Raw genomic sequence first — 26,401 nt, 5'->3', positions numbered from 1 at the left:
CCCAAGACCATGATGCTACCACCACCATGCTTGACTGTAGGCAAGATACAGTTGTCTTGGTACTTCTCACCAGGGCGCCGCCACACATGCTGGACACCATCTGAGCCAAACAAGTTTATCTTGGTCTCGTCAGACCACAGGGCATTCCAGTAATCCATGTTCTTGGACTGCTTGTCTTCAGCAAACTGTTTGCTGGCTTTCTTGTGCGTCAGCTTCCTTCTGAAATGACGACCATGCAGACCGAGTTGATGCAGTGTGCGGCGTATGGTCTGAGCACTGACAGGCTGACCTCCCACGTCTTCAACCTCTGCAGCAATGCTGGCAGCACTCATGTGTCTATTTTTTAAAGCCAACCTCTGGATATGACGCCGAACACGTGGACTCAACTTCTTTGGTCGACCCTGGCGAAGCCTGTTCCGAGTGGAACCTGTCCTGGAAAACCGCTGTATGACCTTGGCCACCATGCTGTAGCTCAGTTTCAGGGTGTTAGCAATCTTCTTATAGCCCAGGCCATCTTTGTGGAGAGCAACAATTCTATTTCTCACATCCTCAGAGAGTTCTTTGCCATGAGGTGCCATGTTGAATATCCAGTGGCCAGTATGAGAGAATTGTACCCAAAACACCAAATTTAACAGCCCTGCTCCCCATTTACACCTGGGACCTTGACACATGACACCAGGGAGGGACAACGACACATTTGGGCACAATTTGGACATGTTCACTGTGGGGTGTACTCACTTATGTTGCCAGCTATTTAGACATTAATGGCTGTGTGTTGAGTTATTTTCAGAAGACAGTAAATCTACACTGCTATACAAGCTGTACACTGACTACTCTAAGTTATATCCAAGTTTCATGTCTATAGTGTTGTCCCATAAAAAGATATAATGAAATATTTGCAGAAATGTGAGGGGTGTACTTACTTTCGTGATACACTGTATCTATCTATCTATCTATCTATCTATCTATCGGTCTGTCGATCTGTCGATCATATATATATCTGTCTGTCTATCTATCTTTCTGTCTGTCTGTCTATCTATCTATCTATCGGTCTGTCGATCTATTGATCATATATCTATCTGTCTGTCTGTCTGTCTGTCTGTCTGTCTATCTATCTATTTATAAAGGTGGTTATAAATGTGATCACAATTAGAGGCTCAGCATTCAGTGAAAAAATCTTAAACAGCCACAGTATTGTTTAGAACAGGTTTTTTTTTAAATATTAATAATTAAATAAACAAATTTAACAGGCACATAAACACAAAATGAACTTGTACACATATGCCCCCATATGGAGGCTTTACATTACATCTTGTAAACCACAGTGGGAACAGATTGCCACCTTTTCATTAAGTTTATTTCATTTTGTGCTTTGTTGTGATGCATTGTGTGTGTTGCCTGGATGGTGGTAAAAATCATGGCCAAATGTGTTTACATTTGAAAAAATGTTTACATTGTCAAATAACTAGCGGCATGTAGAGGAGCTCAGTCATGAAGCTCTGTCTTCCTAACACCCAAAATGAGTTTAATGGATGTGTGTATGTGTGGCACAGGGTTTTATGTCAAATCCCTTTTTGATGCCATCTTCCTTATTTTTATCTGGGTTTGGGACTGGTTCTGAGAGTTAACGGACAAGTCTAGGCTGTTTGATCAAAACACATTCCCCCAGCCCACCCTCTTCCTTAGACATGGCCAATCGTGTCTGTATAGATACTTAACTGGCTTATAGCAATGGGCTAGCCTAATAGTTTAATTATGTATTAAATAAAAATACTTCTTTTCGTGTTTGTGTTCTATGTTTTCTGACTGTTTACATTTATTTAAGCCTTTAAACTGTCCAAAAATCTGTCTTGAGCAGAACTTGTAAATGTATGTGTAGTTGATAAAATCTGGTTTGGTTTCCTCGCCACACCTATTCATCAGGAGTCGAGACGGCGTGAATGGCATCTTTGTGCCGAGCGCTGCGAGCCCCTGCACATGAGTTCTGAAGAAGGTTTAGAAAGTGGCCTCAGGTCAGGGCTGTTTAGAAATGTAGAAATGAGCTTTTAAAAGCTTGTAGTCTCTATAATTTTACTCTGATCAGAGTCTTAATGAAGTACATATGGAGTTGATGGAGTGTTTCCTGTGTCTCTGTTGGCTCTTATAGTTCTTATATCTGTTCTGTTTCATGTTTGAGATCTTGGTTGGTTGGTTGGTTGGTTGGTTTGAAAGGACGTTAAGCAGAATTGGCGGCTCTTGGTATTGTGTTTTATTGTTTGCTCCCTGTGGACTGAGAGGCAGTGCTAACTTACCAAACATTCACAGAGCTTTTTTTGTTGTTTGTGTTTCTGTGGATGACTGGGAGAGAAGAATACCGGGCTGAAGGTTCAACACTAACCTCTGTGTACTGAGGAGGAGAATAAAAAGAGCCTTGGTTTATTTATGGAGCCATGTTTTTGACTGGCTTCCCGTGTCTCAGTGAGGTGGTTTGTGATTATGGACATGTTTGGCTGCTGGAAATGGAAGCTGCATGATTTTGTTTAGAGTGAGGAAGTAAAAACCCTCTATACTTATAAATATTATTATCACAGTGTTTCGTTTCAGGTGCCGGATTCAACGGGTTTTGTTTAGGAACAGCTAATTTTTTTTCGATGTCTTCTAACCAATAACTGACAAGCTTATAGAATCCCATCAAAATATAAACCACATAAAATCACAGCTTCAAATAAACAAGCTTTTATACTTGAATAAAAACGTCTAACAGTGAACATGACAATAATGTAGAACAGTAAGATGAACAAAAAATGGTAAGCAGGGCACCCAGGTGGCGCAGCGTGATATTCCGTTTACACACCAGCGACGAGATTCTGAACACCTCGGTTTGAGTCTCGGCTCTGTGCCATCTAGCGGGCACAATTGGCAGTGCCTGCAGCAGACACACATTCGCAACCGTGTCTGCTGGGTGGGGAAATACCCAGACTAAGTGGGTGGGGTCTTCAAACGCTGTGCAAGGACCCTTTTGTAGTTGTCTATATGAACAACTTATTTTCTCACGTTTTCTTTCTACTTTTCATTTTAATTTGTAATATTTACACAGACAGCTGAAGGTGAAGTGAATAACACTGATTATCTCTTCATCACGGCACCTGTTAGTAGGTGGGATATATTAGGCAGCAAGTGAAAAATTTTTCCTCAAAGTTAGTCCTTGATGTTAGAAGCAGGAAAAATGAGCGTGAGGATCTGAGCGAGTTTGACGAGGGCCAAATTGTGATGGCTAGACGACTGGGTCAGAGCATCTCCAAAACTGCAGCTCTTGTGGGGTGTTCCCGATCCGCAGTGGTCAGTATCTATCAAAGGCGGTCCAAGGAAGGAACAGTGGTAACGGTATTTCTTTCAGCAGGATAATGCGCCCTGCCACAAAGCAAAAATGGTTCAGGAATGGTTTGCAAAATCAAACACTTGGAATTTAAATGGGGGTGTCCAAACCTCTCCATAACACTGTGTATATGTAGCCTTGGTACAGATCATAGTGACTGACAGCTGACACCCACTCCTCCCAAACCAAGTTTAAATAAGGCTTTTATTTTCTCAGTCGATTTTGACACCAGTGGCGTCATCGTCTTCCTCTCCTGCTGTTGTATCCAAAAGTGGCAGAGACCTAACAGTCATTTTTGGCCTCGTGTGTATTGAATTTGTTGCCCTTCTCTGCAGGAACTTGTGCCTTCCTTTCCCATTCGCCTCACATACTGGCTCTTTCCCAGCGTGAGCTGTGCTCGCTGGAGCGGGACAGGCTGGTATCTCTGTGTTCATGAAAGATATTTGGATGAATAGAAACTTCACTCTGCAGGGGGGCATCCAGAGAAGGCATGGGCTAGTTTTTAGATGCCCGTCAGTTACCAGGGTTCGGCGGTCCAGGTTTTGGTCGGGTGGAAAAGGCGCCACTGACTTGTTTTTGTCAAATCAGGATCTATCTTCTGAATATATGACATTTCTCGATACTAAAGAACCTTTGTGTACTTTCACTCGGTGCCCGTCTTCATTACTGGAGCGTCAGTCAGCGAGAGGTCAGCGGGTCAGTGCAATATAGCGAGCGTCAGGCCACCTGCCCGACTCCATCAGCTTTACACCTGGGTTTGTAGAAGAGGCTGTTTGATCTGAGAGCCTCTTGTAGTCGCTAAGGTCAAGGTTTCAGGATTAGAGAAATATTGCTTAGGATCAATATAAAAGGGGAACTCATAGCCTCCGTTCTCGTGGCTTGGTCTCTGTCGACGGTACACCTGTGTCTGGCCTTCAAACACGCCGCAGACTGCGGGCAGGAGCGCCAACAGGACGAAACGTCCTCTTATTACTACCGTAGCATTTTCTCAACCAAACTTGGAATGAATAGTGGGACCGATTTTTGGCCTAAAACAGTAAATCGTACTGATCAATTGATTTGTTTATATAACTTGCCATTAAATGACTCCAGAAAGATGGTTTTGGCTGCTAATGGAATGTTATCCACCCACTGGTCACCTGTACACCTGCTCATTTATGTCATTATTAGCCAATAATGTGACGGCAGCACACTTTGTTCATGTTAATCATCAGCTGATAACAGAAATTGAAGGATACAGTGGGCACAGGCTCAATTAAACTGGACAGCTGGAAGATTGCTGATTTGATAAATTTTTTTACAACAGGCAGCCGAAATGGGTGTAATTAGCATACGTTTTGGACTCTATTATTTACATTTTAAAAGCATAAAGCAACTTACAATTCAAGCAAATGAGGGTTAAGGGTTGTAGAAAGGGCCCAACAGTGGCAACCTGGTGGAGGTGGCAACCTGCAGTGGCAATCAGAGCCTAATAGTGGCAAACTTGAATCAGCAACCTCCTGATCACTGCCTGCCTTATCCACTGAGCTACAGCTGCCCTATCACCAGAGTGCACTGGGAAGTTGGGTATATCTAAATCAGGACAATACAAAAAAGATATATATTTTTTATGTTTATGTCATTATAATGTCATTAATACCAGTCAGTTTTATAATATCACGATATCTTTTTTTTCCCAGCACTCTGCGTTGATTCTGCTTCCTTCTACTTCACAAAAGAACCTAAATCCCAGGATGCCCTGCACGGACGCAGCGCCATGCTCCGGTGTGAGGTGAACGACCCCACCGGCGTCACCTACAACTGGCTACTCAACGACCAAGCCGTCACCGACTCGGAGCGCCGCTTCCAGGAGGGAGGCAACCTGAAGTTCACCGCCATCGACCGAACTCTGGATTCTGGCAACTTCCAGTGCGTGGCCACCAAAAACTCTACAGGAGAAGAGGCGCACACGAACAAAGCCAACTTTAACATTAAATGTAAGCAAATACTTGTGTTTCCCAGAACCCCCCACCCCCTCACAAACCCTCTAATGTTTTACGAGTCGCTCTGTGCTCACTATTAATCTGCTGCTGCATTACTCAGGCCTATAAAGGCACACATGTGAACCATTGGTGGGTTTTTTTTGGTGTCCCACCCCTTCTCCACATTGGCACTGGAGAAAACTAAACAGAGCCCGCATGAGAGAAAGTTATTTTGGGCCAGCGAGGGGGGGGGGCAGACAAAGCTCCCCTTTATGCATCCTGCCAGGATGAATTGCGTGAAATGCAGCGACCAGCCACTTGTGTTAGATAACAAGGAAGGTCAGCTGAAAGGAGGGGTCTGTTTTTAGCAAGGGTGCAAAACATGAACAGATGGTGTCAGTGTAGGACTTTCATTCTGATAATGAAGCACTTTTTTTTTTCATAGACTCACACAGTTTTCGGCCGGGTCTAAATAAACGAGGCATTTCATTTTACCCCCTCCTTGTTCTGTAGGGTTGGAAAGTGGCGGAGTGACTCTTCAGAATCCAGCCACAGAGGAAGAGATCGTGAGCTCCTCCTCAGTCATGTTACGCTGCAATATTGATGGACACCCACGGTAAGCAAGTCTTTAGAATTATTGAAATTAAACACTCATATAAGTTTATCTGGAGCCTGAGTGGTGGAGCGGTTAATCATGCTAGTCCACTACTGCTGGGATCGACCGGTCAGGTTTCTACGTACAGACATGATACAGTTATGTCTATGGGAGGGTGACCGAGACCTTGCGATGGATTGGCATCCTGTCCAGGGGGACTCACATAGGGCTTAGCGTGGCTCTCCATACACGATATGGCTCTGTGTGGGAATCCAACTCTGGCAGGTGATTAGAAGAGGCAGAAACGCAGGTTGGACGTCTCGAAGGGGACGTTTGGTCATCAGCTCTCCTTGATTAGATCGAGGGTTGTCCATGAGTCAGTGGATTCACAATCCGGAACTGTAAATGACTCTTTGGGGGGGGGGGGGATAAAAGAAAAGCCCTATAAAAATAACACGGACGGCACGGTGGGTAGCACTGTCGCCTCACAGAATGAAGGTCCTGGGTTTGATTCCAAGCTGGAGTGATCCGGGTCCTTTCTGTGTGGAGTTTGCGTGTTCTTCCCGTGTCTGTGTGGCTTTCCTCCAGGAGCTCTGGTTTCCTCCGACAGTCCAAAGACATGCAAGTGAGATGAACTGAAAATACAAAATCGTCCATGACTGTATTCGACATGAAAAACTTGAACTGATGGATTACCTGTGCTGTCATGAATGTAACCAAAGTGTATAAAACATGACGTTAAAATTCTAATAAACAAATAAATATTAACAACAATTTTTATTCATACGTGTGCAGGCCGACCAACCGCTGGTACAGAGACGGAACACAGCTTGCGGAGAAGAACCACAAGATCAACAATAAAGAACGGACGCTTACTCTGCCCAACGCCAGCCCAGACGATAACGGCATCTACTACTGCTGTGCCAAGAATGCCGCCGGCCAAGTGTGCAGCAGCACCAACTTTACCCTTAATATTATAGGTGTGTGTGTGTGTGTGTGTGCTGTATGCATTTAGTTAGCGATCTGATTTTTCTCTTGAACAGTAGTGATCATTGTTCCACATTCTCATGCTTCTTGTGTCTCTTGTTTTTTGGTAGATAAGAGTTACCCCCAGCCGGTGGTAAAGCCTGAGGATCTGGTGGTGTTGAGGAACGAGGAGGCGCACTTCCACTGCCAGTTCACCGCTGATCCCCAGCCCACTGTCGAGTGGTACCACGAGAACGAGCTCATCGTCAACAAGAGTCGGTGTGTGTCTTATAAAGCGACGAAGACGTCTTTAATTTCTAGTGTTTCTTCACTCTGTGCTAACCTTTTTATCTTCTCAGTGTCTTTCTGCTGAGCAACGGCTCCCTCTTCATCAGCCAGGTGAAGCAGCGGAACACCGGTCACTATAAATGTGTGGCTCAGGGTCTCCGGGGCCCTCCTGTCTCACTGGAGGCCATTTTGAGAATAGCTGGTAAATCTTTACCCTCCCAGCCCCTCTAAACACATACACAAGCACACACAGTATTGGTTATATCGAATATATGTCAAATATATGCTGTGATTTTCCTCTGCTCCTTCCTTCCGTCTAATTTCTTCATCTTCCCCACTAGAAATCGAAGACATGCTGCCTCGCCAGTCTCGCATCTTCACGGCAGAATCTCTCGAACGAGTGTCCTGCCACCCGCCCCGTGGCCACCCTGAGCCCGAGGTGTGGTGGGAGCAGGCAGGTCGTCGTGTTCCCACCGAGGGCCGCGTGTACCAGGACGGCCTGGACTTGGTTTTCAGCCCCACGCGTGCAGAGGACTCGGGCGTCTACACCTGTCTGGCTCAGAACAAGGCAGGCCAGAAAAAACAGGAACTCACCGTCACTGTAGCCAGTGAGTAGAACATCTGAGTTCTGTTTCAGTGGAAATGTGTGGTATCTTTTCAGTTTAGTAAAATAATGTTTCTGTTATTATTTATTATTAGCTCCTCCTGAATGGGTTCAGAAGCCAGAGGAAGAGAACCAGCTTGAAGAGGGCCATGCTGGGTACCTGCACTGTTACACACGTGGTACACCGGACCCTCAGGTCACATGGTATCGCAGCATGCTACCAATTAATGCCGAGGTGAGTGGGATGATCCGACATCATCGTACTGTGTTTTAGTCACACATTAAACCCATGCTGTTGAGTTAGCATAGTAGTCTAATACACTAGACTTGAACTTGAGAGCTTAGTCTGGCTAGGCACTTAATGAGATGTTAACAGGGTGTAGCAAGTGTTGGAGGGAAAAATAATACACAAGTGCTTTAAAGGGTGGCACCTGGCTGGTTGAGAGTGTAGCTGAGATTCTATGTCAGAACTTGGCTCTGGTAGACTAGTGCTTTAGATTAGCTGTGCCACCTGATTGCAAGATGATGGAATATTTCAGTGTTTATTATATAGTTATAATTACATACATTCCTTAGTCGTGGTGCTCGGGTGTTACAGTAATAAAGTGCACTAGCCCACTATTGCTGAGATTTGGAGTTTGAATCTCAGCTGTTCTATCGGCCACTCTGGCGTTTGCACAGACATGATTGGCAAATGTCTGTTGGGAGGGATGGTCGGACCATCCTAGTCTTTGGGAGGTGGTTCCAAACCTGGATAAAAACAGAAGAGTTGCGTCAGGAAGGGCATCCATCGTAATAACAGTGTAAAAGTATGCAGACTAGATTTGCTTAAGTGACCCCAAAATCGGGAGCAGCTGACAGAAGGACAAAAAACAGTTATTAGTCAGAGTTTCATAAATGCATCAGGCATAATCAATTATGAAAATATTACTGAATACATTTTAGGGTATTATGGTTACTCTCACAGCCCTGTATAGTAACACTGTCAGTACAGTGCAATGGATGCCACTCTTTTCCACTGGCATCTGTAGTGTGGCATCTAAACTATAAGTGTTTAAACCATACAGTGGTAGCCCAGTGGTCAAGGTACTGCTCTAGTGATCTTGAGGTTGCTGATAAAAGCCCCACCACTGCCAAATTGCCACAGTTGGGCCCCTGACAAAGTCCCTCAACACTCAGTTGCTTGTATTGTATTCAGTCACAGTTTTAATTCTCTTGCTAAATGCTATAAATAATAATAATAATAATAATAATATAACTGTGTGTTACAGGATGTGAGATATAAGCAGTTTACCAATGGAACGCTGCGTATCAACAGTGTGGAGGTGTACGACGGCCACATATACACCTGCGAGAGTAAAAATGAAGCAGGAAAGCTAAATGCACATTCAAGAGTTATCGTACTGGGTAAGAGCTGTGTGCTGTTTGTGAATAACCTAATGCTATTCACTCACACTAATGCTAGCACATTCATGGAGTATTTAGCTACACCTCCGATAGAGATAAATTCTGCGTGTGAACTCTTGTTGCTCTGTCCACTTTGTCGCTCCCTGTACCCACTTATCCACCAATAGGGACCCCCATTGGACCTTCTCTAGCCAGAAAATGTTTGGGTGTGGACCATTCTCAGCTGCTGTCACACTAGCTTGATGTGATGAATGAATGATTCCTTGTGGCTCCTTCTGTTAGGGGTTGCCACAGCGGATTATTTGTATGCATAGTTGTTTGAGCACAGCTTTTACCCCTGATTCCCTCTTGACACAACCCTCATATTTATCCAGGCCTGGCAGCGACACTAAGTGTGTCTTCCCGATGGTTAGGTTCATGTACTGCCATGCACCGTCTGTATTTATGAGCCCAGCTCAGGATTGGAACCCTCAGAATTTGGGGTCTTTATGTCTATCACTGCTTTATATCAGTGTGTTTTACTGTAACATGTTGATTTATTGCTGCAACTTTTTCAGAGCGTCTGAAGTTCACCCCGACGCCACAGTCTTTACAGTGTCTGGAGTTGGACAAGGAAGGCAGTCTACAGTGCTCTGCCAAGGGACGCCTCCCCCCTACCATTCGCTGGACCAAAGCTGGTGAGTGTGCCAAGACGGATGAACTGATATAAACCTGTTTATTTTTGTTCAGTCATACTGTAAAAGCTCGTATTATCTTTAAAGACAGGAACATTGTGAAGGAATTCTTTTTTTTGTTTAGAACGAGTTCATTCATGAGAAATGTTGGAAAGTAAGAACATGTTTAACACTGGTTTTGTGTATGGCGCCCCCTGCAGATGGCAGTTCGATTCCAGCCCGGGTTGAGCAGAACGGTGGGATGTTGCACTTCACCACAGTGACTCGGGCAGATGCAGGGAACTATACCTGCCTCGCCTCCAACAAACTACAGGGAGAGATCCGTGCCATGGTTCAGCTCACTGTAGCAGGTACGACACGCCCCGCTTTTCAATCTCTAGGGATACCAAAGACTATGACAAAAATCCTTAACCAAGTTACAATAAAAAAATGGTATAAAGAGCACATTTAAAAAACAACATGTAAGACCAGCTCTTCACAAGGATGATGGACTGACATGAGAGTTATTTACCCTTCCTGTCGTGAACATAACCATGGTGTAAGCTCAGCGTAAAACAACTAAATAAATAAATAAATGCCTCTCTTTTGCCACTGTGTACAGGGCCAACCCACACAGAAAATAATAATTAAATAAATTGTCATGAATTATTAGAAACATTAGAAACATTCATTTGATGTCTGGTACACATTTAAGACAAGTTGGGACAATTTGCACAAAGATCAGGGTATTATTGAGTCTAAAGGAGGATCAACCAAGGGTTCGGTCCTTGCAAGTAAGAGAAAATCGCAAATCCCATCAGAAAGAACATTTCTTAGCAAAGATTGCCGATAATTTCATTCTTTTACCATCTACCATACATAATACTGTGAAAAGGTTCAGGAAATCTGGAGAAATATTAGTCGGTATAAGGCAAGGCTGTTAATCCCTGTTGAATATGAATCAGGAACCATCAGGCTTTGATGATAAATAAATATAGCAGTCCTGCAGATTGTGTATCACTGTGGGAAGAGACCTGTTTGACCCTCCCTTCCTCAAACACAGCCAATTGTATTTGTGTGGATGCAAGTTTGGTGGCTCTGCTGAGTTTCAGACTCACGAGAGCCCCAAGAGTGTCCATTTTTCGCATTTATGATTTGCATGCATGGTCTGTGCCACACTTACCATGTGACTCAATTTGATGTTTTCATGTTTGCTGGTTTTAATTGCTTTGGTTTGATTAATGTCATATTTCTTCCATTTCTTGTCACAGTCTACGTGACCTTTAAGATGAAGCCGGAGAACTCTACAGTGTATCGGGGTCACACTGCTGTGCTGCACTGTCAGGCCACTGGAGATCCTTCACCCATCATCCAGTGGAAGAGGAAAGATAAGTTTTTCGAGCCCAACAAGACCAGGTAAAAGCCATGATGCCAAAATAACTCATTTAAAAATTGAAATAATGATTTGGACACATGGTGAATGAAGTATCTTGAACTGATCTGTTTATTTGTGTACCTGTGTGTTCTATGCAGGTTTCAGACGATGCCGAACGGCTCTCTGGTAATTCATGCCGTCAGTACAGAAGACACAGGCAGCTACACCTGCATTGCTGGAAACAGCTGCAACATTGCTCACACATCGGCAGAGCTCTACGTCGTGGGTGAGCATTGCTAAACACAATCTATAATTACAGGCTAGAATTTAGGGAAGCTGAAGCTCCTCGAGTCTTAAGATGTCTGTGTGGGTGCTGCTTTGTGGTTTGTAAAAGCCCACCAATAGGAGGACAGCAGAGGACACCACTCATACATGGAACAAAGACAGTGTTATGATGTTTGACTAATCGAATCGATCAGCAATAATTAAAATGCCAACTTAATTACTTACATTAATTTATACACGTTAGCTGTAGCCTTATTTGACTGCTTTCAAATGATAGGTGATTGTATTACGTTTACCACAAGGCTGGACACACATTACCGCTCATTAGGGTGTTTAAGGGGCAGTGGTAGCTCAGCGGTTAAAGTACAGGACTAGTAACTGGAAGGTCGCTGATTCAAGCCTCACATCTGCCAGGTTGAGGGTTAAGGGCCTTGCTCAAGGGCCCAACAGTAGCAAACTGACAGTGGTGAGGCTTAAACCAGCGACCCTTCGATTACTAGTCTAGTACCCAAACCGCTAGGCTACTACTGCCCATAGTCAATGTGGGATTGCTATCTATAATACGATACAGTAGTGGGCCAGCATAGTTTACCGCGGTGCCACCATCATGCCAATGTGTATTTATAACTCATGTCATGACATGACAACTTAAAACAGATTTGATTTTATAGTAAATTAAATCCTGTCTCGTGTGTGTGTGTGAATGGGTGCAGATAAGCCGGTGCAGCACTCCATGGCCGACGACGAGAAAGCTCCCTACAAGATGATCCAGACGGTGGGCCTGTCGGTGGGCGCGGCTGTTGCTTACATCATCGTGGTGCTGGGTCTCATGTTCTACTGCAAGCAGAGACGTAGAGCCAAGAGGCTGCAGGAGGACAAGGACAAAGAGTCGCCCGAGATGGAGTGTCTCAACGGTGCGTCTATAGATGCATGTCATCATTCGTCTAATTACAATAATGCATACGAACAGACCTGCATCAATCATGTCGGCCGGTTTCTCCTGCAGGCGGCGCAGTGCAGCAGAACGGTCAGACCACAGCAGAGATTCAGGAAGAGGTGGCACTGACCACGTTGTCCACCAGTGAGAACAACAAACGCCACAGCACTCAGGACAAGCTGAACTTCCCCCGCAGCGGCCTGCATGCCATTACCACCCTGGGTAAAACCGCACTGCCACACCTTATTCATTATTTGATGAGTGGAAGAAATGCAGCCTTGTGTAAATGCAATGTGGTCGTGTTCTTCATCAGGTAAGGGAGAGTTTGGTGAGGTTCTCCTGGCCAAAGCGAAGATGGGTGGTGATGAGGACACCGCCGTTCTGGTGAAGAGTCTGCAGACCCGAGACGAGCAGCTGCAGCTGGATTTCCGGCGCGAGTGCGAGATGTTCGCCAAACTCTGCCACCCGAATGTTACCCGCCTGCTTGGCATATGCAGAGAGTCCGAGCCCTTCTACATGATCCTAGAATATTCTGATATGGTAAGTCAGACCTTCGCTCCGTCCTGTTTAGTTTACGTTTTCAGCATTTAGCAGACGCTTTTATCCAAACTGTGACAATATATTGTCTAAGCAATTGAAGGTTAAGGGTCCAACAGTGGCAGCCTGGCAATAATGGGGCTTAAACCAACGACCTTTTGATTACTAGTCCAGAATCTTAACCGCTAGGCTACAATTCTCTGAATTAGATTGTGTGTTAATGCAAACTTGTTTTTCTGGCAATGTTTCATTAAAGGTCTTAAATTAGGGGTTTAATTTGCCATAGTGCATACTACTGTGCTAGTAGTTTACCACTGTTTGTAGCTTTGGGGTTCTCGGTGGTGCAGTGGTTCTAACAAACTAGCACACCACTGCTGATTGTTCGAGTTCATGAGTTTGAATCTCCGCAGTGACCTGCTCGGGTTTCCAACAGACACAGTTAAAAGGGAGGAGGTGCCCAGGTGGCGCAGCGGGATATTCCGCTGACGCACCAGCACCGAGTTTCTGAACTCACAGGTTCGAAGCTCGGTGTTGCCACCGGTCGGCTGGGCGCCATCTGGCAGGTATAATTGGCAGTACCTGCAGCAGATACAAATTGACCACCGTATCTGCAGGGTGGGGACTGGACTATATGTGGGTGGGTGGGTGGGTGGGTCTTCATACGCTGTGTAAGGACCCTGATTGGCAGAAGATTGGCAGGAAGCGTGGACGAGGAGAGGAGGGCTGTACACGTGTAAAGAAGGCGTTGGCAGCAGCGTGCTCTCCTTGGATGCAAATCTGGAGTCTGTCAGCAGCGGAAGACAAATTGGATACGCTAAATCGGTAGGAAAATGGGGAGAAAAAAAAAAAAGGGAGGTAGGATGTTGTTGCTCTTTACTGCCCCTGCAATCTCTGGTCTGAAGTGGTCTGGGTGCAGGCACGACTCAAAGGATGGGAAGGATGGGTCACATGGAGCTCAGCATGAAACCCAGCATATCTGATCTCTTTTCTCTGTGCAGGGTGATCTGAAGCAGTACCTGAAGATCTCCAAAAGTAAAGATGAGAAAACCAAAGCACAGCCACTCGGCACCAAGCAGAAGGTACAGCAGGATCTTTCCCCACACCACTAAGTTCATGACTAGTGCTCGTTTGAGCATCGTTTCCAGATTGTTGATCTGTAGGTAGAAATCTCACGTCTGCCCTGTCGTGTTCCGTGTCTCTCCTCAGGTGTCGGTGTGTCTGCAGGTTGCTCGGGGGATGGAACACCTTTCCAATCAGCGCTTCGTCCACAGAGATCTGGCCGCACGCAACTGTCTTATTGGTGCTAAGAGGCACGTCAAGGTGTCTGCTCTGGGCCTGAGCAAAGACGTCTACAACAGGTGCATTTAAGCTCACAATAATGATGATCATGATTGATAAAAAATATTAATAATGATGATAATAATAACCCTTTAAATGGCATAAAAATTCCAAATAATTAAATAAATAAATAACCCTTTAATGGTCTCACCAATAAAATGTTTTTGTTTTTTTTGTTTTTTTTGCATTTCTTAGTTTTTTGAGACTATACCTACAACAAACAATTCATATTTTTGTTACTAGTGCACACAGTATTTTTTAATGAGCCTCAGTGGCTCCGTGGGTAGTACTGTCACCTCACAGCAAGAAGGTCCTGGGTTCTCTCCCCAGGTGGGGCAGACCGGGTCCTTTCTGTGTGGAGTTTGCATGTTCTCCCACTGTCTGCATGGGTTTCCTCCGGGAGCTCCGGTTTCCTCCCACAGTCCAAAGACATGCAAGTGAGGTGAATTGGAGATACGAAATTGTCCATGACTGTGTTTGATATAACCTTGTGAACTGATGAATCTTGTGTATCGAGTAACCGTTTCTGTCATGAATGTAACCAAAGCGAGTAAAACATGATGTTAAAATCCTAATAAATAAGACCTACAGGTTAGAAAGACAGTTTTCTTAAAACCACAGTGTCATCTACCAATATTTTTAAGTTTAACATGTCAACCAAGGAGTAGATACAGCCCATATTTAAATACAGCTTATTTTTAATCCAGGTATTTACACTCAAAGTAAGCTCCAAATGGCTGAGCAGACCATTAAAGGGATAATTATTGTAATAATAATGATAATGATAATAATAATAATAGTAACCATTGATATAGCTTTTTATTATTACTTTTTTCCTGGAATTTCCTTCTTGATCTGCCAAACCCTGGCCAACCTTCCCTCCCTCAAACCCGACTGACCAGGTTGATGGCTCTGCTGAGATTCGAACTTATGAATTCGGACACTCTTCAGTAGTTGTGCTAGTGTGTTAGACTGCTGCACCAATTCAGCGCCCAGTATAGCTTTTTTTGTTTACATATAATTAAGTATGTTAATCAAAATATTTACTATAATCCATACATTTGTAGGAGGGTTTTCTGTTTTACCCAGTTATTTAGTTGTTTATTTTAATACTAACTGGAGATCCTGACGTACTGAGTTCATAGAGTTGAGTAGAAACACTTGAAGTACTGATAAAAAATATTATTTATTATGTCTGTCATTAAGCGAGCTGGAGGTAATTAAGAGTGGATCACTTGCATAAAAGGATTAATCTTAAGTATATACTTTTGTAGTGAGTATTACCATTACCGTCAAGCCTGGATCCCCCTACGCTGGCTTCCCTCTGAGGCAGTGTTTGAGGACGACTTCTCCACTAAGACAGACGTCTGGTCGTTTGGAGTGTTAATGTGGGAGGTTTTCAGCTTTGGAGAGCTGCCACATGCTGACCTGACTGATGACAAGGTCCTGGAAGGTAAGAAAAACATGTCCTGTTATTAAATAATAATCAGACTGCAATACTTACTTAATATTTCTTATGCACCTTGAGCCTAATTAATTATTAATTAGAGAATAAGAGACTTTTATTTACTTCTATTATTTACTTTCTATTGTACCTTGAGCTGTTGTAATACTTGACTTCTGGGATTAATAAAGTGATCTATCTGTCTGTCTATCTGTCTATCTATCTATCTATGTATGTATGTCTGTCTGTCTGTCTGTCTGTCTATCTGTCTATCTGTCTATCTATCTATCTATCTATCTATCTATCTATCTATCTATCTATCTATCTATCTATCTATCTATCTATCTATCTATCTGACAGTACAATACATTTGTTTTCAGTCGTCCATCTCGAGATTATTTATAAACAATATGACAATTTGCAGGAAATTTAACAGCTAGGTCTCCAAACATTTGCAACTGTCGAAGCTGCTAATGAAGTTTCAGTGTCCCCTAAAAAATAATCTGACCTGATTAAACGTGCAATTTTAAAGTGTCATTACAACATAACAGAATTATTAATGGAGTCCAGATTTAGCACAGTTCGCTGTTGACAGCTTATAAACACCTAAATGTTTCTGACTTGCCTAACAAGACTGATCGAGATGTTACAAAGATCTGTACCGCAGGCAGAAGAGAGAAAGGTTACAAGCTGTGATTGTCCAAACGGCCTAACCATTGGGAGGATTGTTATAAATATAGGATAAAAATAGGAGGGTTGTGACAGGAAGGGCTTTCGGCATAAAAAACGTACCAAATCGGGTATGCAGACCAGATCTCTCTGGTTACAATCTATTTCTAAACGTGATCATATTTAGGGGTCAATAAAGTGTAAAACATGACGTAAAAAATCCAAACAAACAAACATTTTAAAATGAGTCCATGATCTCCAGTGTCTACTGATATTAGAAACATCCACAGTAAGATAAGAACAGGATGTTGATTGGGTAGAACAACAGGAAATGCATTCACGTCATGTTGGCTTTTTTTAAATTTATTTATAAAAATTTTTTTTTACATTGTTGTGGTCTGTACCTAGACTAATGTTTACAACTTGTGGTCATCTTCAGGTCTTCAGGAAGCAAAGCTGAAGCTGTCCCCACCACACGGCTGTCCGTCCCGCATCTATAAGCTAATGCTGCGCTGCTGGGCCTCGAGTCCTAAAGACCGAGTGTCCTTCAGCGACATTGTCTCAGCCCTCAGTGAGCTCCCCTCCGAGAGCAAGGTGTGAGAGGTCATCTGATGGACTATTAAGGGCATAAGTCTATAAATATCCTGCATCTGAAGGGGGAGAATAACAGACTGTTTCTGAACAACGGCTGGATCTTGAGTGGGTTTTGGTCTGTTTTCTACTCATGAACCCACCCGGTGCTTGTGAGGAAGCTATGTTGTCATCTTTAAAAGAAGCAAAAGAAATGAAGCTTGATTGGTTTGAAGCTACATTAGCAGAACTGATGATTATTTTTCCCACGTTTGTTCATTTTATCCTCCAGTTCGATGAGACAGGAGGATGAAGCTCATTCACCGAGTGCATTCGTTATAAAGATTGTTCATCCTGTGCACTGATCGTTTTTCCATTTTTGTATTATAGAAGGATTGTTCCAGGAACCTCCTAATTTATTCTAAAGGTCCTGATTTTTTTAAATGTTTGTACTGTACAGAAAGGTACTGTTTATATTCCTCGTGTTATCATGTAACAGTTGTTTTTTTTTAGAAATTAGAAGAGAAACTGATTTAAGTGTTGAAAGGTTATACGATGACCTGAGTCATTAACGTAACAGTTTCATCTCAAGTGCCTGAAGATGAAGGATAGCCTGCATTAGTGTTCCCTGTATGCTATATATTCTGTTTTTAAATGTTTTTTATACATTAGGTTTTTTTAGTTACTGTTACAGATGAGCGCTTGTCTGTTTTTGATATAAAAAAAAGTAAAATTACCAAAAAGGTGAGCCAGGACAACAACAGCGTATATTGTTCTAATCCAATAAACGTTCACCTTTTACAAAATGCGAGTGCTTGTTTTATTATTTATTCTTTCTCCCAGATTTCACCCTAGATTTTCTGCATTAGTCCTACTGTCGCCTCACAGTGTAAGAAGGTCCCGTTTCCGGTTTCCTACCCCAAACATGCAAGTGAGGTGAACTGGAGATACAAAATTGTCCGTGACTGTGTTTGACATTAAAACTTTTGAACTGATGAACCTTGTGTAATGAGTAGCTACTGTTTCTGTCAGGAAGGGAACTAAAGTGTGTAAAACATGACGTTAAAATCCTAATAAATTAATACATTTTGCATAAATCCTGGAAGTCCACTGCCAACAAACCTGGTCCAGCCAAGGCAGTAAAGCATTTACAGACAAGTCTGCTCAGTTGCCTTCAAATTGTTTTATAGGGTTGAAATACTGTAGTATAAATGAATCTGTTCTACATGTATGTATTAATGCAGCACTGTGTTGAGCCGCTGGAGGGCGCTGTTCACCTGAAAGTCATGGTTCTTTACATGACTCTTTTACATTTGCATTTAGCAGACGCTTTTTATCCAAAGCGACTTACAGTACTGTGACTACAGTATATTGTCTATATAATTGAGGGTTAAGGACCTTGCTCAGGGGCCCAACAGCGGCAACCTGGCAGTGGTAGGTCTTGAACCAGCAACCTTTAGGTTACTAGTCCAGTACCTTAACCACTAGGCTACAACTGACACTGATATGGAGGTACTCCAGTGGGTTTGATGACCTCGACCTCAGCCTTATTAAACACGTTTAGGGTGTTTTGGAACATTGTGTGCCTGTCCTAAATGCTCATTTAACTGAATAGTTGCAAATTCCCTTAAGGGTAGGATGTTTAACAACCTTATGGTCAGGTGTCCACATACTTTTGACCATAAAGTGCTCTAGTGAATTTACACACATGCTGCATTTTGACTACTTATAAATGTAAACAAAATTTTATGTATGTTTACACCTAAAGAAATATAATTGTTTCATTATTATCAGCTGCTTTATCCTGGTCAGGGTCACGGCAGGTCTAGTTGGAAACACTGGTTAAGGCAGTGCTTCGGCCAAAAATATCTGGTCTGGACCCCAGCACGACTGACTGGGATGAAGCAGTTAATGAAGTTTACTGAATGAATAAAATAAATAATTCTTTGCTATCCCAATGGGAGTGGTCTCTTTATGGACGTCTACAGAGACATGATTGGCTATGTCTGGGCAGGGGGGTGGCCGAAGCCCTGCGCTAGATTGGTGCCTTGTCTGGGTTGTTTATCAGTAGAACTGGACCCACCATGACCCTGACAAGGATAAAGCCATAAATGAAAATGAAATGAAGTGTTAAACGGCACTACTTACTAACATCATCAAATCACCAATTCAGTGAATAACTTTTATAAGAAATAACTTTTATAAGAACAGAGTTCCTTTGCTATAGTCAGTCCCAAGGTATGCTGAAGCTGCTCTGTGCACTAGAATATCAGACCTGTAAAGCACAATGAAGGGTGCATTGTGGTTTAGGACTGCTTAGCCACCACTGGACCTGAACAGCTTGCCATCATTGAAAAAAAACAGTTAATTTAAAATGAAATCAGAACATATCCGAAATTGAAATCCTGATAATCCTGAAGGTTCACAAGTTTTTAAGTGTAACTATTGATTGATTGATTTATATGGCAGAGTGTATGCATGTGTCCTCCACTGTTTGCTGCCCTTGCTCACTGTGTCCGAGCTCCTCCCTGCTTTAGTGATGGACATAGTTTTTTTTTTCAGTGAGTCAAATCAATTGACTCAGTAAGAGTCGACTCTTCCGAACCAAGCTACGAGCCAAACCACTCGTAGCACTGATATTTCTATGTTTTAGAAACAAGTTTGTGTTAAGACGTCAGTAAAGAATCTTTAAACGATTACTAAGCAACTACGTTTTAAAAATCATCTGTAGAAACTATTTATTAACATGGAACAGCGGTATGTTTGCCACGTTCAAACAGAAAACCCAAACTGTCACCCTGTGCTGACAGGAAACTTGTCTTATATACAGTATTTCTAATCCTAGAACCATCAAAAATGGTCTGCCATGAATGAGAAGGTGCTGGAAAACTGTGATACAGTTCAAAATCAAGCTCTGCTGTAGTGCTAGAAAGAAGGGTTTGCTTATGAAGGAGAATGTTGTGGTCAGATGAAACAAAAAATGTGATCTAGCTGAAGTTACATGAAGTATAAGGCATTTAAAAACTAACAACACTGTACCTACTGTTAAGTGTGGCGGTGCTGGAATACACTTTGGGCTGTTTTGCTGCTAGTTGGACTGGTGCACATATTGTGTTATACCAGGGAATCCATAATGAATGTATGTTAACTAAAATAATTTAATACTTTAGTTGCATAGTTCTTGTTTTGTTTATTGATACAATCACAGACAAGTTATTATTAAGTTTTGAAGTATATGTTTTATGCGGTAAATTGTGCTAACCCACTACTGCTGGCATCCAGAGTTTGAACCCCCAGCAGTGCTATCGGCCAGTCGGGCATTTACAAACAGACAAGACTGGCTAAAGTTCTGGCTTTATTGTTTTAATACAGTACAGTCAAGTTTAGCTATTTGAAAAAAAAACTGCTTAGTGCCAGAGCTTCAAAAAGAATGCATTATTTTCCCTTATAATCATTTTTGAGACAATACCAAAGAAAAATAGACCCCAGACATTGCAGTATCTGTATCATGAGGGGAGAGATTAGTCTCTGACTGAATCTGCAAGCATCAATATAACAGAATACACTGAAAGGTCGATGTTTATTAGTATTATTATTGGTTTATTAGAGCTCTTACACAGCATGATGATGTAACTGGTCCACATTTCTAACCAAAACTCTAAATAGTGGATAGTGGGTAGCACTGTCGAGTCACAGCAAGATGGTCTTGGGTTCGATCCCCAGGTGGGGAGGTCCGGGTCCTTTCTGTGTGGAGTTTGGGTTTCCTCTGGGAGCTCCGGTTTCCTCACACAATCCAAAAAGATGTTTTGGAGGATGCAAAAATTGTCCATGGCCAGGGGCGGCTCGTTCCTTAGGGCGATCGGGCGACGCACCACCAACCAAAGGGCGAAAGGGAAGAAATTTTTCTATCACAGCTGTGACTGTTCTGGAGTCAGTCTTGCCTCGGAATATCGTAGTCCAATCAGCGTCGAGTTGTGTTCCGTACAGTACCGCCCCTTTTGGGGCAATTTTAGTCTGACTGAAAATCGCCCCAGATTGCTCTCATAGACTCATGTTAAGGCTCTTTTTTTCGAACTGCAGGCGCTGCAATACATTCTGAATGGGTTCCGGGAGGGCTCGCACTTACGTGCTTGCGTCACACGTAACCTGGTGTAGCGATGTCGTCATTACCTCAGTTCGGAGCAACTCCATCGTGTAATTAAGGGAAATGCCATTCAGTCGTAGTAATCAGGATAAATTAGCAACTAAAGAATTAGGGCCACCCAGACCAAATTTAAACATCAAGCAAGTATCTACAAAGGGGGGAAAATCATATAAGTTACAAGTAAATTACAAGTAAGTAATGTAGTTTTTAAACTGTGAATTGTGATTGCACTTATTGTATCTCCCCAATTGTTTAATTGTACTTCTTTATTCATTGCACATCAGCCCCGATGCCAATCTTTATTCTGGATCTGCTGCACCTAAAATAAAATGCTATCTGAATGAAGACTGAATTAAATTGTTAGTGTGAAGACTTTACTTAAACTTTATGATTAATGGTAAATCTGGTCTCTCCATGTTTAAAGTTATTTGTGAGGGCAAACTGACAGATGACTTAAGTTGTTGATGACTAAAGATGTTAATTATTTAAGCTTTAATTTACCCATTGAACGGGTCACCTTGGCCATCATCGCAACAATTGCCCCCCCCTGAGAGATTTGGCAGGAGCCGCCACTGTCCATGACTGTGTTTGACATTAAACTTGTGAACTGATGAATCTTGTGTAACGAATAACTACCTGTTCTGTCATGAATGTAACCAAAGTGTAACACATGACATTAAAATCCTAATAAATAAGTAAATAAATAAATAACTCTGATTGAATCAGTATAACAGAATAAACTAAGAAGATGTTTAGTGGTGAGAAAAGCAGTTTGGACGATATAGCTGAGTGATGAAAGCATGGTGATGGAACTGGTCCAGATTCCTAACCAAACTCTCTAAAAGCAAAACGCTACTCTGAGTCGACTCCTAACGTTCACTTAAAAGAGCCGAGCAAAAGAACCGACTCGTTGGTGAACGACTCCTCACTATCGCTCTCATCCGCGGGGCTGCGGTTTCACCTGGAGCGCATCTCTGTATCGGTGCTGTATCTCACTGCAGCTTCTCGGTTCCCCGGCTCATGTGGGCTCAGCTGGGCTTTAGTTATCCTCCACTGCGGACTGGAAGTGCTGGTTTGTCTCCGAGAGCGGGCATGCCGGTGTAAAGGGGCTGAAGGAATCATCTTTTATTGCCGTCGTATCGCTGTCTCTGTGCTGCAGCTCGGTACTTCAGTAAGCGGCCTGACTGAGAGAAAATGTCGACCAGAACGCCATTACCGACCGTTAACGAGCGCGACACGGAGAATGTAAGTCACCGAGGGTCTGAACGGTGTTGTGTTCATTTCTCCCGCAGTGTTTGTTAGGAGAACCGCCGGTCTGTAGTGATGGTTCGCATCTGCTAGCTGTGCTAACTAGCTAGGCTAGCGAGCCGCTGCTAAAGTGCTAATAAATGAAACGGTTCGGTTCATTTATGCTCATAAAGCGCTAATGCGGCTCATATTGGGACATTCCGGGTCCAAACACCCAGCCGTGAATGTCCTGCTCACATGCACAGGCTCGGTCAGGGTTTATATAAGCGGTTGATTTAGAGATGGTCAGTATGAGGTCAGGAATGACAGAGTGATTCAGGTGCATAGCGATGCTCTGTGTCTGACCTGTAGTTAGCCGCTAGCTAAAGCTAACCGAACAATAACAGTGCTGACAGGACTGCACGGAGAGGAGCAGCACAGACTGTTCTCTTGGTGTAACGGTATTTAATTCAGTTTCGGTATCATTCTCGATTGTTCGTTTTATGTGCTGCAGTGTGTTGGCTTACCAGGGTTTTATAAATCACTGCAAAGAAATGCTGCCAACTACACAAACTGAGATGAATTCAACACTGAGTTTTGTGATATTAGGTCCATAGATAGATAGATTAGATAGATAGATAGATAGATAGATAGATAGATAGATAGATAGATAGACAGACAGATAGATAGACAGACAGATAGATAGACAGATAGATAGATAGACAGATAGATTAGATAGATAGATAGATAGATAGATAGATAGATAGATTAGATAGATAGATAGATAGATAGATAGACAGACAGATAGACAGACAGACAGATAGATAGACAGATAGATTAGATAGATAGATAGATAGATAGATAGATAGATAGATAGATTAGATAGATAGATAGATAGATAGATAGATAGATAGATAGACAGACAGATAGACAGACAGACAGATAGATAGACAGATAGATTAGATAGATAGATAGATAGATAGATAGATAGATAGACAGATAGATTAGATAGATAGATAGATAGACAGACAGATAGATAGACAGACAGATTAGATAGATTAGATAGATTAGATAGATAGATAGATAGACAGACAGATAGATAGATAGACAGATAGATAGACAGATAGACAGACAGACATACAGACATATAGATAGATAGATAGATGGACAGACAGACAGATAGATAGACAGACATATAGATAGATAGCTAGACAGACAGGAAGAGACAGACAGACAGATAGACATATAGATAGATAGATAGACATATAGATAGATACAGAGAGAGACAGACAGACAGATAGACATATAGATAGATAGATAGATAGATAGACAGGTAGACAGACAGATAGACAGATAGATAGATAGATAGATAGATAGATAGATAGATAGACAGGTAGACAGGTAGACAGACAGACAGATAGATAGATAGATAGATAGATAGACAGACAGACAGACAGACAGACAGATAGATAGATAGACAGAGAGAGACAGATAGATAGATAGATAGATAGATAGATAGACAGACAGACAGACAGACAGACAGACAGACAGACAGACAGACAGATAGATAGACAGGTAGACAGACAGACAGACAGACAGACAGACAGACAGATAGATAGATAGATAGACAGACAGACAGACAGACAGACAGACAGATAGATAGATAGATAGATAGATAGATAGACAGGTAGACAGGTAGACAGAGAGAGATAGATAGACAGGTAGACAGGTAGACAGGTAGACAGACAGACAGATAGATAGATAGATAGATAGATAGATAGATAGATAGATAGACAGACAGACAGACAGACAGATAGATAGACAGAGAGAGATAGATAGATAGATAGATAGATAGATAGATAGATAGATAGATAGACAGATAGACAGACAGACAGACATATAGATAGATAGATAGACAGACAGACAGATAGATAGATAGATAGATAGATAGATAGATAGACATATAGATAGATAGATAGACAGGTAGACAGGTAGACAGAGAGAGACAGATAGACAGACATTAGATAGATAGATAGACAAGTAGACAGGTAGACAGACAGATATACATAGATAGATCAGGTATCAGATATTTTCCAGTTCTATCTATGGACACTTTCTGCTGGGTTTGATCTCTTAGGTGGGATGGTCCAGGTCCTGGAGTTTGCATGTTCTCCCCTTGTCTGCATGGGTTTCCTCTGGGAGCTCTGGTTTCCTCCCACAGTCCAAAGACATGCAAGTGAGGTTAATTGGAGATACAAAATTGTCCATGACTGTGTTTATGACTTTAAACTTAAACTGATGAATCTTGTGTAATGAGTAACTACAGTTTCTGTCATGAATGTAACCAAAGTTAGTAAAACATGTACTGTTGAGTGGTACATGATTAATAATGATATCGTATTTGTATCATTGAAGTGATGAAAGTATCAGATCAGAATTGGGAAATGGGGTTCACCTCTTTCTGTTCAGTCATCAGGGCAAAGCAGGTTATGTGCACCCTGGACGGTGTATCACACAGTCACTCATTCACTCACAAGTAGGGAAAATTTAGATCAGCTAATCAGCCCCAGGATGCTTTTGGTGGATAAGAACACAGCACCCATGTTGCTGTGCTTTTGCCTTCGTGCCACGGTGTTGCCCCACAACACATATTAGTTGGCTTATATGTTTCTTTGTGGTGCAACAGAAAAAAAAGAGCAAGTACTGGAATTTCATGGCAGTGCTCGGGGGGTTGATTTTGTAATGACTCTGTTTGTAATAAGGCTCCGTTCCAAATGCTTTTACACCCTTTTGCCTTAGAGGTCTTCTTTTTATGGACCCACATGATGTCATCAAATTGAGCACTTGGGTGGATGAGGACACAACGTAAGTCGCAGTTTGAGGCAGGGCGTCTGTGTCGGCTATAATGTTCACAGCTTAAAAACATAATCACACTGAACTGGTCTTGTTCATCTTAATGATCTTAACCACTGCCATAATTAATGTTATGTTCTAATTATCACACAAAGCTTAAAGACTTATGTTATTGGTTATTGGTTAACCATCAATTAATGCCTATCAGTTAAAAGAAATGGGCAAAATTTGCATCCCTAACTGTATCTATAGGGGTTGTAATCTGTAGGACTGATTTCTAATCATCTCATTTTGTGATATGTGCTATGGAACCATTAAACAGTCTTCACAAGTGCTAATTCAATCATCTAGATCAGGTTTCACATAGTGGGAATGATGTTAGTATGGCTTGACATTTTAAAGCAAATACTATAATGGAAACAGACTTGTATGTTTATCATTGGATGCACTACTGTTATCCACTGTAAATGTGACAATCTGGAGCAATATTATATAATATTTATGACTTGATTGATAATCGGATAATTTAATTATGGAATCTAATGAAGATGCAAACAAATAAATAATGTATTTAGGATCTCAGGATATGTAACAACTGTCGTTAGTAAAATGAAATGGTTTCAGTGGTTCATTCGCTTATCAAGATTAGATAAAAGCCACCACCCAAGTGCTCAATTTTTTTATTTTATAAAAATAAAGCTTTTGAATTTGACACGCCCAGTAAACACTGTTGGGTTCGGTTCTATACTGCGTGTAGGGATGGATGAATAGACGGACACATGCTGAATATTCCGCTGACGCACCAGCACAGAGTTTCTGAACTCCCGGGTTCGAGGCTCGGCTGGGCGCCATCTGGCGGGCATAATTGGCAGTACCTGCAGTAGATACTTATTGGCCACCGTATCTGCAGGGTGGGGACCGGACTAAATGTGGGTGGGTGGGTCTTCATGCGCTGTGTAAGGACCCTGATTGGCAGAAGAGACGCCCGTGCAGGAAGCGCGGACGAGAAGTGGAGGGCTGTACACGTGTAAAGAAGGCGTGGTCAGCGGCGTGCTCTCCTTGGATGCAAAATCTGGTGTCTGTCAGCAGCGGAAGACAAATAGGATGCGCTAAATCGGGGAGAAAAAAATAAGGTTAGATAAAGAAGGTTGTACTGTAATATCGTTAAAACGTTTATTTAACTGATTGTCCAG

The 26,401-nt window shown here is 42.4% G+C and overlaps 2 protein-coding genes across 3 annotated transcripts in view; both read left to right on the top strand.

The window, feature by feature from the left end:
• Positions 1-17,610, top strand: part of ptk7a (protein tyrosine kinase 7a) — a 35,974-nt gene extending 18,364 nt beyond the window's left edge. The window contains exons 2-20 of the mRNA XM_063012657.1: positions 5,035-5,331; positions 5,830-5,932; positions 6,707-6,891; positions 7,009-7,156; positions 7,237-7,367; positions 7,507-7,773; positions 7,865-8,004; positions 9,041-9,176; positions 9,734-9,853; positions 10,051-10,200; positions 11,101-11,245; positions 11,363-11,490; positions 12,203-12,403; positions 12,496-12,648; positions 12,740-12,966; positions 13,962-14,042; positions 14,170-14,321; positions 15,576-15,754; positions 16,854-17,610. Of these exons, the coding sequence (XP_062868727.1) occupies positions 5,035-5,331; positions 5,830-5,932; positions 6,707-6,891; positions 7,009-7,156; positions 7,237-7,367; positions 7,507-7,773; positions 7,865-8,004; positions 9,041-9,176; positions 9,734-9,853; positions 10,051-10,200; positions 11,101-11,245; positions 11,363-11,490; positions 12,203-12,403; positions 12,496-12,648; positions 12,740-12,966; positions 13,962-14,042; positions 14,170-14,321; positions 15,576-15,754; positions 16,854-17,014 (3,104 nt within the window). The 3' untranslated portion in view covers positions 17,015-17,610. The remainder of the gene's footprint in view (positions 1-5,034; positions 5,332-5,829; positions 5,933-6,706; positions 6,892-7,008; positions 7,157-7,236; positions 7,368-7,506; positions 7,774-7,864; positions 8,005-9,040; positions 9,177-9,733; positions 9,854-10,050; positions 10,201-11,100; positions 11,246-11,362; positions 11,491-12,202; positions 12,404-12,495; positions 12,649-12,739; positions 12,967-13,961; positions 14,043-14,169; positions 14,322-15,575; positions 15,755-16,853) is intronic.
• A 4,484-nt stretch (positions 17,611-22,094) lies between these two features.
• Positions 22,095-26,401, top strand: part of mark1 (MAP/microtubule affinity-regulating kinase 1) — a 41,712-nt gene continuing 37,405 nt past the window's right edge. For both annotated transcript variants that reach the window (XM_063012486.1, XM_063012485.1), the window contains exon 1: positions 22,095-22,373. In XM_063012486.1, the coding sequence (XP_062868556.1) occupies positions 22,323-22,373 (51 nt within the window). In that variant the 5' untranslated portion in view covers positions 22,095-22,322. The remainder of the gene's footprint in view (positions 22,374-26,401) is intronic.

The sequence above is a fragment of the Trichomycterus rosablanca genome, chromosome 17, assembly GCF_030014385.1.
Source record: "Trichomycterus rosablanca isolate fTriRos1 chromosome 17, fTriRos1.hap1, whole genome shotgun sequence".
Classification (NCBI taxonomy): domain Eukaryota; kingdom Metazoa; phylum Chordata; class Actinopteri; order Siluriformes; family Trichomycteridae; genus Trichomycterus; species Trichomycterus rosablanca.
This window is presented reverse-complemented; position numbering and strand designations above follow the sequence as displayed.